Raw genomic sequence first — 15171 nt, forward strand, 5'->3', positions numbered from 1 at the left:
TTGGCTGGCGTGGAGCTGAGTGAGGCTCCTGTGGGCACCCCAGCACCCTGCGGGGACCCCGTAACTGCCCGAGCACTCTCCAGGCCACGCAGCTGTGACGGGCTCCTTGTCCCCTTTGGCGCGGTGTGACAGAGCAGGTGCTCAGGGAAGGGAGGGCAAAATTTCACCGAGTGCTGGGGGTGAGTCCCAGTGCCATCACCAGTCTCTCCTCCTGCACCAGCCGAGCCTGAGCTGGGACCTGAGCCTTGTGCTGTTACAAACCCACCCGAAGCCCCCCCATGCAGCAAGCCGTCTGCGGCACGTACCGTGCACGGCTCCGCGTGCCCGGGGCTGGCTGCTCACAGCCTGTGTCCACGTGTTTTCCATGGCAGGGAGACAAGTAACTTTTCATGAGTCCATTTACAAATTCCTTTCAAACAGGAAAGCTGACCCACTAGAGCTCATTAAATAACGTTAATGGTGCTGCCCAAATAAATATTAGAGCTGTCACCTGTGCTGCCAGCCAACACTTGCTGCCTTCTGGCCTTCTCGGAGCAAAGGTTTCTCAGTTTAATTGGACGCACGTGCTTCAGTCCTGACACCAGCGACCTCTGCTACAGCAAAGGATGCTCACACTGCGGCGATTGGCTTCCTGCGACTTTATCCTGGCCCTGCAAAAGCGGGGAGTGACTCCAGCCGGCTTGTGGGAGCCACGGGCTGCTGAGCTTGGAGATAACCAAAGAAACCAAAACAGCATGCGGAGAGGAGTTGACTGATACAGGTCACGCTTATCACCAAACTGATTAAACCCGAGCTCTAAAAGTCTTTTCCTCTTTCTTCTGTCCTCTACCCAGCAAGTAATGTATAACTTCATTAGTCCATGTCCAGGAGACACTGAAAGACATGGACAATTAATTATCATCTGTCCCATTTAATTTCCCTGCCGATCAGTGATGGTTTCCCAGCGGTTCACAGGCAAGTCAGCGTTTCAAGATGTGAGCTGAGGCTGAAAACCAGCGCTCCTACAGCGCAGCTGCCACTTGCGTAGCCCTGTGATGGGAACCTTGCACCCCCATTGCTCCCAGGGAACCCCTCAGCAGCACCTCCCAGTCCTCACTGCCACCAGGCTCAGGGGGCTTGGGCCTACCGTGCCACCCCCGGGCTGTAGGACCACCACCAGCAGGCTCCAGGCTTTAGGGGCTTGATGACTGGAAGGACCCAAAGTGCTGCCATGTACCAACACGTGTTCCATCCTTCCAGCCCAGGAAGGTGTCCACATCTCTCCCCAGCCTTCCCTGAGGCATTGCCCTACTGATGCGTGTAAGATTTTGTCACAGTTTGGAGAGTTTAATAATTCTGCCAGATCTGCACAAATACCCTTATTATGTGGCTGAGGCAGATCCTGGGTTTGGGTGCTCCAAGGATGCGAGAGGCGTCAGGATGCCCTGGAGGTGCAGGGTGCAGTAGGGTGGGACCAGTCACCCCATCATCCGAATACCTGCTGTGGGGGAGCCCCCCACCCTCCTGAGAGCTGCTGCCAGGGAGCCCAGGGGTGCCTGTGGTCCAGCACCGGGCAGTGCAGCATCCTGCTGGCGGGCTCCCATCCTGCTCGGGGCAGCCACGCCATGCACCCCAGTGCCTCAGAGCAGCCAGCAAAGCCTGGTGGAGAGCTGGTAGCTGGAAGTTCATAAAAATGAGTAAAACCAATTAAAAGGGAAATGGCTGAGCTCCCACCTCCTGCGAGGCGCCTCAGGTAAGCAGTGAGCTGCCTGAGCCAGCCGTGATGGGCACGGCCGGGCTGTCTCAGACTGGTCCCCAGCCTCAGCCAGCTGAAAGGAGCTCTGGGAGGGGTTTTGGTAAACACCCCAAAATCTCTATAAACAACTAAAAGGTTGCAGAAGTAATCCACAGATGGAGGGATTGCCATGGCTAATCTGAAGGCAGCAAGCACTGGCTGTGTGGTCCCTCTCTCTGAGGCATGAGAGCAGCGCGGATGCAGAAGTGAAGGACAGGTTTGGACCCTGACTTCTGTCTCCTCTGCCCCCCGTAGCTCTGGTGCCATCACTCTTTGCCTTACCCAGCCCCATCCTTCCTGCTGGTGCTGCTGGCCCGGCCGCGTCCCCTGCCCACTGCCCTGGTAGCGCTGGGGCTGATGCTCCCGCAGCCCCGAGGGGAACGGTAGCGGTGGGTCCCACCGGGTCCTGCCCGTTTGGTGCTCGCCTCAGGTCCTGCTTCCCAACTGCTCTGCAGAAAGCATTTCTCACAAGTTTCTTTCATAAGAAATGGTAAGCACAGGCTTTGATTCAGCTCTCCTTTTCCTTTCTTCCTTTTTTTTTTTTTTTTCTTTTTCACCCCCTTCCTAGTCCCAAATGAAGAAAGCCCTTTGATCGTGCCGGGTTCAGACTCCGTAACAAGCATCTCTGTTTGTATTGTGGGGTTGTCTGTGATAACGTGACAACGTGTCTCCTCGTCGTCTCACACACAATGAATTATTTCTTCCACTCTTTTTTTGTACCATCTCTGGGATAAATTACTGCTTCCAGTATTAGCAGATGGGCTTGTCAACCAGTGAAGCATCCTTAAACTCTTAGATTATATGCTGCCCAGCACAGAGTGCCGGCCACTGCGGCTCAACCAAGGCTGCAGTAAAATGTTTGTGTGGGGCATTGTCAGGCTGGCTTGAAAGCAAATTGCTTTGCCAATTTATTTTCTTTCCTGTGTATGAACATATTTTTCTTAAAGGGATGCTGTCGCATTGAATATGGAGCTGCCAACTGCAGGCATTAAAAAATCATGGGTCGTCCCATTTTCCATCCTCCCACTCTCAATTCTAAGAAAACAATAAATTCGGGGTTCTTTTTACTTGTCATCTACCTTTCAGCTAGAGATGCTTTTTCAAGCTCTTCCCAGCAGCTGGGAGGTTTGGGAACTTCAGTGCCATGACAAGCACTGCAGATCTGGGGCAGATCATGCCAGGGCGGATCGGCAGAGGGGCGATCCCCCTGCTGCGGGACCCCTGGTGTCAGGCTTGTTCTCTTGGTCCCTTCTCCCCAAAGGTCCGGGCTTGGTGGCCACGGTCAGAGGGCAGAGCTGGCAGCAGCCCTCGTGACAAAGTGCTCGGGGAGCCTTTCGTTCCTGCTGAAGCTGGTGGGGCTGAACCACGTGCTGGTAAAGCCAATTTTCCCCAGATTTGTCCCTGAAAGCATGTTGACCATCAAGCCCGATCCTGCTGCCTGGATTCTGTGTCACATATGCTGAAACTGATGCGGAAAATCCTCCTCCAGCTCTTATCTTTCCAAGCGCTTTTTTTTATTTATTTAGAGAACTTAATGAAAGTAGTTTTGTTATATTTTGACAAACTTTCATTTTTAGAGGGTGTTTTTAGGCAGCGAGCGTAGTGCTTAACCAGGGAAGTAAATCGGGCGTTTGTCAGAACTGGGCAGCCTCCCGGGAATGCTGAGCACTGGAGGGATCGATCTGAACCCAGGTCTCGGTTTTGGCCAGGGGTTGGTGCTTCTCCTTCTCTCTGCTGCAGGTGACACCCAGCTGAAGGGCAGCCCCAGCTGGGCTGCGTTTGGGAGGGCTATAAAAAGGGGAGGGAGGCAGCCCTGGGGGTTTGGTAGGGGGTGTGCTGCTCAGCACCCCTGCACCTGCACCCCAGCACCCCTGCGCAGGGATTGCTTTGTCCTCCTAGCCAGACCTCCTGCAATGCTCTGGTAGGTCCTGGTGCCTGTTTCATTTGGGGGGTCCTGGACTGGAAAGAAATCATTTTGGTTTTGGTGGTGTTGGGTGCAGCTCCTTCTTGAGCTTGTGCTCTCCTGAGTGTGAACCTGGGATGGAGGCAGAGCCTTGGTCAGGACACGGGTATTTCAGTCCTGGTGGTTAACATACGTGCAACATATGGTCGTGGAAGGGTCAGAAGGCAGGCGTAATGCAAAGTCTTTTACCAGCCTTTTTAATGAAAATAGTTTTCGAAGCTATACTTTAATGGCAGTCTCATGGATTTGCAGGGCTCAGCTTATTTGCTGCCCCACCGCGTGGGCTCCAGAGCCGCCTCCGGTAGATCAGGTGTTTGATAACTTTTATTTTAATAAAGCACTGGGCTTGACTTTGATGGACTGATCCAAAGCACTACATGGATTTGAACAGATCCCATTGCAAATATCTTTATTTGATACCCCAGCAATGACTGGATTTCAAATGTCACTTGCTTAGCGCTATGAAATATTTAATTTAGGTTGTAATACAGTAGCCTGCAAGAACTTCAACTTAAATTGGAGGTCTCCGTGCTAGCCAGCAGCTATCCACAGACACGCTTAAAAGCCAGTTTCTGCCCCAAAAAGCTCCTGACCCAGATGTAGCAGTGAGGGGAGCCTGTGGGGACAACACTGATCATCTTTGCTGTGGGTCCGTGCTGGGACCCCAGCTCGGCTCTGTGAGTTGTGGTCGTGGGCATCCCCTACCTCTGCCCCCCAGGGCACACATGGGTGGGGGAATGTGACCGCCACCGTGATGCTCGTGGCTTTGTGCCTCCGGTGGTGGCCACTGCTGGCCCAGCCTTTGGCGCTGGTGGTGGCTCGCTGGGAACTGGCAGCCCCTCGCCTGGCATCAGGTGCCGGGGTCAGGACCAAGCTGTGTGGTGATGGCAGAGCTGCCTTGGGCACAGCACCCACGCCTGGGCTGGGCAGGCGGAGCTGGAGCCTGGTGGGCACTGGGCTGTGGCCTCATCCTGCCTGGGCGGGCTGGCGGGGCTGCTGGCCCCCGGGGAGGGTCTTTTCTCACTTGAAAGCAAAAGCTTTGAGCGGTGCTTGCCTGGCGGGGCCTCCGAGCTTTGCTTTCTCTCCTTACGTGGCTCTAGCACAAACCCAGCTGCAAGGAAACGCAGCTGAGCCCCGCAGAGGGAGCTGAACCGGCATGCTCTGAATTGGGGCTTTTGATGTTTAATGCGATAATCTCGTTCCAAGTCCTGCACATGTGGTAAATCATCTTGCCCAGGAACCTGCTTCTGGCAGCCTCAGCAAGAGGGGCACAAGGTGCTGCCAGGGCTCAGACCCCTCCCCATGGCAGAACGCGTTTCTCTGGGGTTTATTTTCTGGTATAAAATAGCTGCAGCAAGCTCAGCGAGGAGCCTGGGGTGGGGGTCGGGCCCAGGGCAGGGCGACCCCCAGCAGCCATGGGAGGGACGGTGCATTCGGGGAGCTCCGGTCCCAGCAAACCCGTGCCACGTGCGGCATCACCTCATGGTTTGTGGGTCTGTGCGAGTTGCCATGAGGGTCAGGGCTCTGTCAGGGTGGCAGGAGCCAGCCCTGCGGCCAGAGGAGATGCTGCCATCTCACAAGTGGTGTCTGGATTTGATTTCAGGGGGATCTGAAAGACAAAAAAAAAAAAAAAAAAAAAAAAAAATCAACCCTGTTTGTAACAACTAAGAAGAGCCGGTGAGGAGCAGCTTGGCCAAGACTTGCCCCGTGGCTGCATCGGGTTGCACTCCATGGGTCTATTTTAAGAGGCAAGCGGGGGAGCAGCCAGAGCTGTCATCTGCCAGATCCCTTTGGCTGGGCACCGCCGCTCCGGCAGCTGCCCCGTGATTAACACTGTGCCAGGGTGACATCCCCGCTTTCCCCCCAAAGCTCGGCTAAGCTGCCTGTTTTATTCTTCTGCTGTGACACTTCAGATCCCCCACCTTGCCAGCTCCTCCCTGCCGGGATGATGCCCGCAGCCAGCTCAGCCCTGGTGCTTTGCCCACCTGCATCCTCTGGGAACTTTGTGCCCTCCTTTTATTTTGGCATCATGTGGGGGAGAGGGCTTGGGGCTGGGTGGCTGCACGGGGGACAGGCGCAGCCTCAGCTCGCCGTGGGTTTGTAATAGGTGGCTCTGCCCTAATCCTTGTGCTGATCACAAGAAACCTGAAGGATTTTGTGATCCTGCAAGCCCTGTGCCAGGCGTTCCTCAGCTGGCAGCGTGCGGAGCAGCCGGGGGGAGCCGCAGCCAGTTGGGATGATGAATCGCTGGCGCCTCAATCTTTCCTCTCCTGCTGCTCCCTGAGGCTGTGCTAACATTTACAGCTGAACCCCTGGGGACAAAATGTCAGGCTCCCTGCCTGTATCACATTGCTTTTTTCTCTGCTGGTGCAGGAGTGGGTGGGCTGCTACCAGGAGCCCACCCTCAGGGAGGAGCGGGACCTGGTCCTGGCAGACCCAGCACCACCTCATTGATCATTCTGCAAAGACACAGCCCGTGCGCCCTGCCTGTCCTGTCGCCACTGTCTTTTTCACTCTCGTTACCTCACTCTGCCCGTTTGGTCCCTGCTGAAGCTGATTAATCAACTCGTTATCAATGTGGTTTTAGAAGCTGAGGGATCAGGGGACCCTGGGATGGGAGCCGAGAGGCATTTCCCAGCTCTTGGTTCCTGGGGCACATGGGCATGTTCTCTTCTCCGCTGCAGAAAAGAAGCATTGCTCCCTCCGCGGCATCTCTTTTGGTTTGGGTTTTAGCTGTCCTGGCTGTTTGGGAGCAGGGCTGAGATCTGCTGATTCAGGGGACACGCAGCCCTGTGGTGTTAATGATCTCTGATGTGCAAACGAGAGGACATGCACAGCAGCAGCGGTGTGCTTGTGCAATGCTCTGTGTGCCCGGGGTGCTGCACGTTGTCCCACTGCCCTTCAGTGAGTGGGGCTGACGGGAGACCTGGGGGGCATCTGAGGGTAAAAGCCAGCCCGGGTGCTTCGAGGGGCTTGGATTCAAGGTCTGAGCCCCCTGCGTGCCCTGGTCCCTGTGCCAGGAGCCAGCCTGCAGCCCAGAGCTCTTTAGGAGGGCTGGCTCGTCCTAATCCTTGCTCTGACCAGGAAGGTTTATGGACTGATCCTAAAACGTGCCTCGCCCCGGCATTAGCAGAGCATATGTTGGGGCTGAAGGGGGGCAGAAGGGGGCTGGTTTGATGCCATGTTATGAAATGCTGAAAGTGATGCAGGCACGGCCAGGGCCCTCTGAAATCTGTGGTTTGCCCACGTGGGCACAGCTCTTAGTCTGGGACATCAGAGCATCTCTTTGGTGCTGTCGCAGGTCTCCTGGGCCACCCCATCCCGGGGCCACAGCCCCCCTGTGCTTGCCGCAGCCAAGACTGGCTGCCTTTGCATCCCTCTACCAGCGGCTGGTGCCTCTTAACGAAGCTGCACAGGGAATTTTCTGGGTCTGACCTTCGAGGCAGCCCAGGAAGCTGCCCCATCTCCCCATCCACCAACAAAGCTGATGTCAGGTGCATTCGCCTGCTCTTGGCTCAAGGTAGCTCCTCTGGTGCAGCCTCCTGCCAGCTGGCGCCTGCTCCCTCCCGTGACGTTCAGGGCTTTTTGGAAACTTGCTGAGCCGCAGGCACCCAGCTCCTACTCACCCCGGCTGGAGGCTGGAGGCTGCTGATGAGGGCTGATTTAGTGGCGATCGAACCGCATTTGAAGCGTTCCTTGAAATATGAGCCAAGTGTCGGAAACTCGCCGGGTGTAGGGGCGTTCGCTGTGCCCTGACAGCCGTGGCACACGGGCAGGAGCTGGCTGGGTGGCTGCGAAGGGCAAGGCTCCGCGCTCCCTTTGCCGGCGACCAGGTAAGAGCCTCCCCGTGCTGGGCTGGGGGCACCAGGTGCTGCCTCTAAAGCATCGCTTTGTGCTGAGCCCAAATGGGTGGGTGGGCTGGAAATCGCCTGCACCAGCAGTGAGGGGTCTGTGCCAAGGCAGGACTGTGGTGGCTGCCACCCCCAAGCCGGGGTCCTCTGTTCCCTGGGGGGGTCTGGGACTCCTGGGGGTCTCTGGAGGGCAGCTGTGGCTGGGGATCCACGGTGCAAATACCTGCATGGTGGTGACGGGATCACGGGGCTGCCCCAGATCTGAACTGACCCTCTGCTGAGATTTACACCCCCAAGCGTGGTGTAATTACTGGCTGATTTAGCTCATTCAGGCCAATTTTAATGGGGACACACTGTCAGCTCCAAAGGCAAGTTTCAGTAGAAAAACGCAGACTGAGCCAGCAGTGAGATGCGGTGATTTGAGTTGTGAGTTGAGTCGTGATTTGAGTTGCGCTCGGGTAAGGGACCGTGGTGTTTGCTGGCTGTCCTGGGGATCCTTACAAATGCAAACAGGGCCACTGCAAATTAGCTCATTGCTTCGGGGGGTGGGGGGGTTTAAGTGAGTTTTGTGACAGCTGTTGGTGGCGACTTTAATACTAATTCTTGTACTTCCGTTGCTTTTATTTACGATGACGTGCACTCAACCAGAAATAAGGAAAGCGGATTCCGTGTTATGAAATCATGTGAACTCAAATCAGATTACTTTTTTTTTTTTTAAGGTTTCTTAGATTTCTCTCTTGGCAAATTCATCCAGACTTTAGGTTCAGGTGGCTGTTGCCCCAGTTCTATATTGTGGAATACGGGATCTTCAGATCAGGAATGTTGATGCTGCTCCGACTCCGCAGCGAAGGCGGTTTTAGTTGCGTGGTGGTTCTGGCCCCGCGTGTTGACTCTGTTTTGTTCAAGCCAAATAAAATGCCCATGGGGTGCAAATTGGTGCCGATGGCAGGAGGGAGCCTGAGGGTCCCTGCTGGGGTGGGACTGGGAGAACATCCCTGGGCAGATGCTCGGGCTGCATCAGTGGGGAAACCTCTGGCCGGGCTGTGTTTAACCGCACTCCCTGCACCCCGGGATGGCCTCGCTGGGTCTGTCCTTGTGTTATCCAGATTATGGAGCATCAGAATTGAGGCAAAGGACCCAGCATGCACCGAACCTGCGCTCTCATCGGGATTTTGTAGCTTAGCCAGAACCCTGCTATCCTGGTGGCTTAGCTCATGCCCATCCCACTGCTTTTCTGGGTGCAAGCCTATTCCCTCTGCTAAAAATCAGCTGTTTGGAGATTCTGGGGGACACAGCATGGAGGGTGGGTGACTGCAAGACCTCTGCCACATGCCCTGAGCTCCAACTCCTCCTTTGCAGGCTGAGGGTGTGTAAATGTGTCAGCACGCTGCAGATGTCTGCTGGCATCGCCTCCGCTAATCCCCCTTGCTCCTCCCTGCCGGCGTCGGGAGCTGCTGTCGCCCACAAGCTCCTGGCAGAGCCGCTGGGCAGAAGGTGGCCAAGTGTGGCACAGGCCACTCTTTGGTCCACCCACACAGCCCAGGGGCTCACCGAGGCTTGACCCTGCCTGGCTGCAGAGGTGAGGGATGCTGCGTCAGCACGGTGCGTGGGCAGGCGCGTGGCAGCACGGTGCCTGCAGTCTCACAAGAGTTTGGTTGGCGTTTAGGAGCCCAAGTAAAGGATGTCCCAGCGTGGGGCTGCTGCAAAAGCTCAGCTGCTGGCCACACGCAGCAAAAGGGTGTCCCCCGCAGAGGGGACCACGGGGCAGGGCAAGCTGGCTTCCTGCGAAGAGTGCCTGGAGGTGCCGGCGTCTTGGGAAATGGGATCTCATTGCCGGGTGCGCACCAAGGACAGGGCAAGGCCCCGGGTGCTCAGGCAACCAGACAAGGTTCTCCAGGGGCTAAAATTAATTTGGGCTTCAGCTCAAGCGTTACACCGGCACCCGGGGGTGCAGCATCCCTGGGACCAGCACCAATACTGGGACAGGGTCCTGCAGCCTGGGCTGCTGGTGCAAATGAATCCGGCCTGGCTCCTGGGAGGAGAAATCACTTTTGGTGGGGAAGCGTGGTCCATGGGGGGGCTGGACTGCGGCGGTCGGCAAAGGGAGTGGTGGCTGCAAAGGTCCTGGAGCAGATGAAGTCGTGTGTCCTCACCCGGCAGAGCCCAACTGCTGCATCCCTTCCAACCACATGGATATGCTCCCTGGATCGGAGGCCATCCTGCACCCTTTATAAACCAGAGCGTTTCTTATATCAGATATTTAACACCTGGATTTTAAATTCTAACATTTGTCAGCACTTTACAGCCTGTTGCAACATGTTTATGGTGTTATTAAAGAAAGAAAGAGAGGGAGAGACGCAAGGTTATGGGCTACTATACAAGAGTATAAAAGTGACCTTAGAATTACAAACTTGCTGTGCAGACCCGTCTGCCCGCTGTGCTGGGGACACTGCCCCGGCTGCTGGGAGTGACAGGGGACGAGGGGATGGCAATAGAATCGATTTGTTATTCCAAGTGATCATGAGCAATAAAAGCAGCAAGGACTAGAGGGGAAAAGCTCCCCTGGACTCGGCGTGCTGCGGGCAGGGTGACCTGGGCTGAGGACCAGTGTCTGGCGGGGGACGGGCTGGGGGCTCACCATGCCGGGTGGGCAGCGTGTTCTGGAAATGCCATGTGGTGGGAGGACGGGTGCTTTGACGCAGCGCTCGCCACCGCGGTGACACCCAAGCCGCTCTGACCTTCTTTTATTTCAGAGAGATTTGGACATCTGTCAGGGAGCTTTTCGCACCCGGCAGGAGCCTTTTGCCCCGGTGGGGCCGGCACAGCCCTTGGTGGCTCCGAGCAAAGGGCAGCAAAACGTGTGGATAGCAGGGGGGGCATCGCAGGTCTGTTGGGGTGTCACTGATGCTGATCAGCCTGGGTAGAGGTGGGTGAGTGGGCAGCTCGGCCCCCCATCCCAGTGGAGCCCTGTGTCCCTTGGGAAGACCACCCAAAAGATGAGGTTGCTGATGGTCCTCCATGGAGAAGATAAAACCTTGGCTTCATTGGCCCCGGGGTGGGATAAGGTGGTGGAACTGGGATGTGCTGACCCTGTGCTTCGTTTTGGGTTTGGCTCAGAGCCCCTGAGTCACCCTGGGGCTGTGGGGGTGTCACTTAACCTTCACCGTACCTCAGTTTCCCTCCTGTGAAAGGGGCTGTTAGCCCCCCAAAAGATCCTCAATGCCTTGCAGAAAAGGCAAAATCTGCCCCAAAGGAGCCACCAGTCGGGGAGCCGCAGGCCCTCATGCCGTCAGGGACCTGTCCCAGCCAGAAGTCACCGAATTTATGGTGCTGACACCTGAGAAGCAGAACAGGCGCAGCAGAAATTAAGTGAATGAGACAAGCGTGCATGCAATTAGGACAGACCTTTTAAACACTGCAATGAGAGCCGGGACAGGGAGCCACTGTCTAATCAAAGCAGCAGCAGCAATTCCCCCCCGCCCCCTTTTTTTTTTTTTTTTTTTTTTTTTTTTTTAAGACAAGGGAGACTTTTGGGATACTTTGTCCACATAATATTCCAATTTTAGCTCTGCCTCCCGGGATGTAATTGCATTAAAAATACCCAGGGAGGGGGAGGATGCCAAGGGCACCCGGGGACCTGCCTCTGCTGGCGTGTCCCCACCAGCGTTTCACATTCCTGATGCTGATAGTCTCCCACATCTGCTTTCCGGCTGCTCGGCTAATGGTTATTCTGGTAACAGCCCTCTCCCCATGGTCCCACAGGGCTCCCTGCCCGTCCGAGTGTGATCGTGCATCGATCGCTGTGACTTTTGGGGAATGGCCACAGCTGATGTGGCTCGGTTGGAGGCTGGAGTCTTTGCTCTGGGTGCGGGGCAGCTGTGCCAGCCCCATGCGTGCTGAATCCAGGAGATATAATTTGAAAAACTTCTGATTTTGTAAATAAAATTTATGGGGAAGGTGAGCCTTTCAGGGTTGGGCTGTGCTTTTTTCACCTGTCTCAAGCACAAGGGCTATGAGTTCCCTTTCATTTTCATTGGAAGGTGAAGCTGGAGCTTCAGGAAAAATCCTGAGGTCTCTAGAGAGAGTCCAGGATTGATGGGTACCAGCGGGCTGCACGTGACCTTCAGGCTCCTAAATCCTTCTGCCAAAAAGTAGTTGTACTTACTTTTAATGTAAAGTTTCATTTAGTTACGCTGCTTAGTATTTTAATTGGTGAAGCAGGAGTTTAAGGACCTTATTGCAAATGATCGTGGAGTAATCAAGGTTGGAAGGGATGTTGGTTGGTCCAACCTTCTGCCCGATGCGCAACTGGCTTCAGGGTTGGAGCACGTTGTGTGGGTCCTGGTCCATCCCTGCATGCGACTCCCCCTCCCTGAGCAAAAATGATCATAATTCCTGCAGGGGATAGTGGCACCGGGGTGCTGGGATCCCCTGGGGTGACACCGGGCTGGCTCCGTGTACCAGCCAGTAGTGTCGGGGAGCACAGCCTGGGTCCCCGTCCATCCCTGTGAGTCCTGGCTTTTGCCTCCAGCTCAACTAAACAGCTCGTGGAAAAACCTTCCGTTACTTTTTGCAAAAATTTCATTTTAAAATTTAAAAAGGAAATTTAAAATTTGCTAAAAGATGAGGGGAGATGCTTGCTCCGGGGAGCTGGGAAGAGCAAGGTGAGACCGGTGCCTTGAGAACGCCCGAACCCGCTGAGGACTGGTGCGCCCCGCTTCCGCAGGGTGGGGGGTACCCGCGCCCCCCGCATCCCGGCCCGCGCTGCCGTGGGCCCCCACGCGTGGAACGTCTGCGCCCCCGCGGGGCCGCGGCCGGGGCTGCAGCGCCTGGAGAGCAGCCGGGCGCCCCCCGGGGGTCCCGGCACCCAGCTGGGTGGCTCTGCGTGCTCCCCGTGGGTGCTGGGTGAGGGGTGGGGGGTCAGCACCCCCGGACGCCCCCCTGCCCCCCGCCATGGGTGGGCAGACCCCCAGAACATCCCCCTGCCCCATGCCATGGGTGGGCAGACCCCTCCCCCCGGAACACTCCCCTGCCCCCCGCCATGGGTGGGCAGCCCCCTGGAACACTCCCCTGACCCCCGCCATGGGTGGGCAGCCCCCCAGAACACTCCCCTGCCCCCCGCCGGGCTGGCTGCTGGGGACCCAAGGGGCACTTCTTGGGGCGCTCAAGGGTCGTCTTGGGGGAGAAATTAGACTCATCCCCAGTGGAGCCTGTGGGTGCGTGTACGGGGATGGGTGGGGAGGGCTGGGTGCACGGTGGGAGCAGGACTGGGGGACACCAGCTGTGTCCAAGGGGATGCGCAGGGATCCCCCCGGCAGGAACAGTGGGCTGGGGCTGCTGAGTGAGGGTCTCCAGGATGGTAGCCCACCAAACCAGGCAGGGATGGCAGCGGCATTTCAGGCTGCCTATTGCACAAACCAAAGCCTCTGGTCTGGTCCCTGATGGCTGAGGGGTGCACAGGTGAACCCCGAGCTGTGCCTGTGCAGCCCTTCCTGAGGATGCCAGGGACACCCAGGGCACCTTTGGGGCCTCTCTGACCACCCGCAGACACCCTGGTCCCCCACTCTTGGCCCCTCGGGGTGTCTCGGCGCAGCGTGCCTGGGTGTATTTGTAAGCAGCAGCTGCCAGCTCCAAGGTGGTAACTGGATCGCCGGGCTCGGGTGACCTTCGTGCCTCTCTGAGGCTCAGTTCTGGATGTCCCACCAGCTCCCAGTTTGGGGTCGGGCAGTGGGGACAGTGTGTCTGTGAGGTGAGGGCTGTCCCTGGCTGACCCCAGCCCCTCCGTGGGCTGCTCTTCCATGTGGTGTCCCTGTCTGGGGTCTGGGGCTTGAGCTCCCTGTGCCAGTCCGTCCCACAGAGCCCAGCATCTGGGACAGGCACCCCCTTAAAGTGGGTGAGCAAGGGCTTGAGGTGCCGGTGGCAGTCCTCCTGGGGACACCAGGCAGCATGCAGCTCCTTCCAGTTGAATTTCTTGTCCCCAGAGTTGGTTACCATCCCAGCTCTGCCCTGGGTCAACTGACGGTGCTGTCCCGGAGTGCACAGAAAGACTTTTAACTGGCACGAGGAGTGTCGCCTGGTGCTAGAAACCTGGAAGAAGTGGGTTATTCCCTGCTCCAGCTCCTCCTAGAAATCTGCTGCTCATGTTGTCTTGCCTAACGCAACTCCTCGCACGGATGCAACCGCTGTTGCTCTTGCTCAGGGAGTCCCCCCAGCTGCAGGCGGCCTGGGCACCACGCAGGTGTGGGACCTCTGCTGGGTTTTCCTGCCTCGCCTGGCCCCTCTCCCCATCCTTCTGTCCTCACGGCGGGTCTGTCCTTCCTCCCGCAGGCATGAAGCGCCCCCTGAGCCCATCCCACAACCCCGAGAACGGGGTACGGCTGGTGGAGGCGGCCAGCTGCCCGCCGAGCCAGCCCGAGCAGCGCCTGAAGCGGGAGAAGAAGCACCAGTCGTTCACGCTTTGCGACGTCTGCAACATCCAGCTCAACTCAGCCGCTCAGGCACAGATCCACTACAACGGCAAGTCCCACCAGAAGCGCCTCAAGCAGCTCAACAAGGGGAAGATGCCGGCAGCCCAAGGTAGGAGCCCATCCATCAGGTCAAGGTTGCCCAAAGGCTGCCCTCGCTCCGGGATAGCTCCTCGCTGGGCTTGGTGTGCTGGATTCGTGGGATGCTCAGGAACGCTGTGCTGTGTCCTTGGCATCGTCACTCGCTGGGCTGCCTGAGCTCCAGGGGCGTCCCAGGAGCCTGAAAGCCCACTCTGCTGCGCTGGATGGCTGGACACATGGGGGTCCTGTCCATGGGCAAAGGCAGTCGCTGGTACTTTGCATCTTCGTGAGCATCTTCTTGGGTTTCTGTAGATGACTCGTGCAGCTGGGATGAGCGCATCCAAGGGTGGAGTGGCTGTTGGCTTCTGGGTTACTGGCTACCTGCTTCCAGGTGCCATCTTGACTCTGTGCCTCCTGCCGTGCACATCTCCTGGAGCTGTGCTGAGTTTGGCTGTTGTTGTCTCGAAATGCTGCTTAGATTTTGGTGCTGAGGGTTACGGATGGACTTCTCAAAAGCTCTCAAGTGACGTTTTCAAATATGGTTGGAGTTTTGTTGGAAAGTATGATCTTCTGAAACTTCATCTCTGTTTTTCTGTTGAGGTGCTCAGCACTGGCAACCCCTGTTGACCTGCCGTGCCCTGTGCTCAGGTACTGCGGCGCTACGTAGCTCTGTGGGTCCCACTGGCCCTTTGACATGTAATGTCCTTGGCAAATTGTCCTGTTGTGCTGGTGGGGGGTGGGAATCTTGCTGCTTTGCAAGGGGAGGGCTCCCATGGTGTGTTTGCACAGGGGGGGGTCACGGCCCTGGGTCCGTTGTGCAAGGGGAGCTGTTGCCAGCCCTCAGCTCGCTGAGGTCCCGGCGAGCGCTGGGATATTGTCTGCTGCGACACCGACGCTTGAAGGGCCTTACACAAATCAGACAAGCTGCGCCGCCTGGGGTCCGTGTGTTTAACAGGGTCGATCTGTTCCAGTGAGAAGGAAAGCACCAGTGTTGCAACAAGGGCAGGTTTTGTTTTCCTTTTAGAGACTGATGTTTAT

The 15171-nt window shown here is 56.9% G+C and overlaps 1 protein-coding gene across 2 annotated transcripts in view; it reads left to right on the forward strand.

Moving 5' to 3' along the window:
* Positions 1–15171, forward strand: part of ZNF385C (zinc finger protein 385C) — an 80832-nt gene that overhangs the window by 13479 nt on the left and 52182 nt on the right. The window contains exons 1-2 of one of the 2 annotated variants that reach the window (XM_037410959.1): positions 7324–7570; positions 13916–14164. In XM_037410959.1, the coding sequence (XP_037266856.1) occupies positions 13918–14164 (247 nt within the window). In that variant the 5' untranslated portion in view covers positions 7324–7570; positions 13916–13917. Of the gene's footprint in view, positions 1–7323; positions 7571–13915; positions 14165–15171 lie in introns of those variants that run through there. The other variant, XM_037410958.1, reaches the window with a different exon arrangement.

This window comes from Falco rusticolus, chromosome 18 (assembly GCF_015220075.1).
Source record: "Falco rusticolus isolate bFalRus1 chromosome 18, bFalRus1.pri, whole genome shotgun sequence".
Classification (NCBI taxonomy): domain Eukaryota; kingdom Metazoa; phylum Chordata; class Aves; order Falconiformes; family Falconidae; genus Falco; species Falco rusticolus.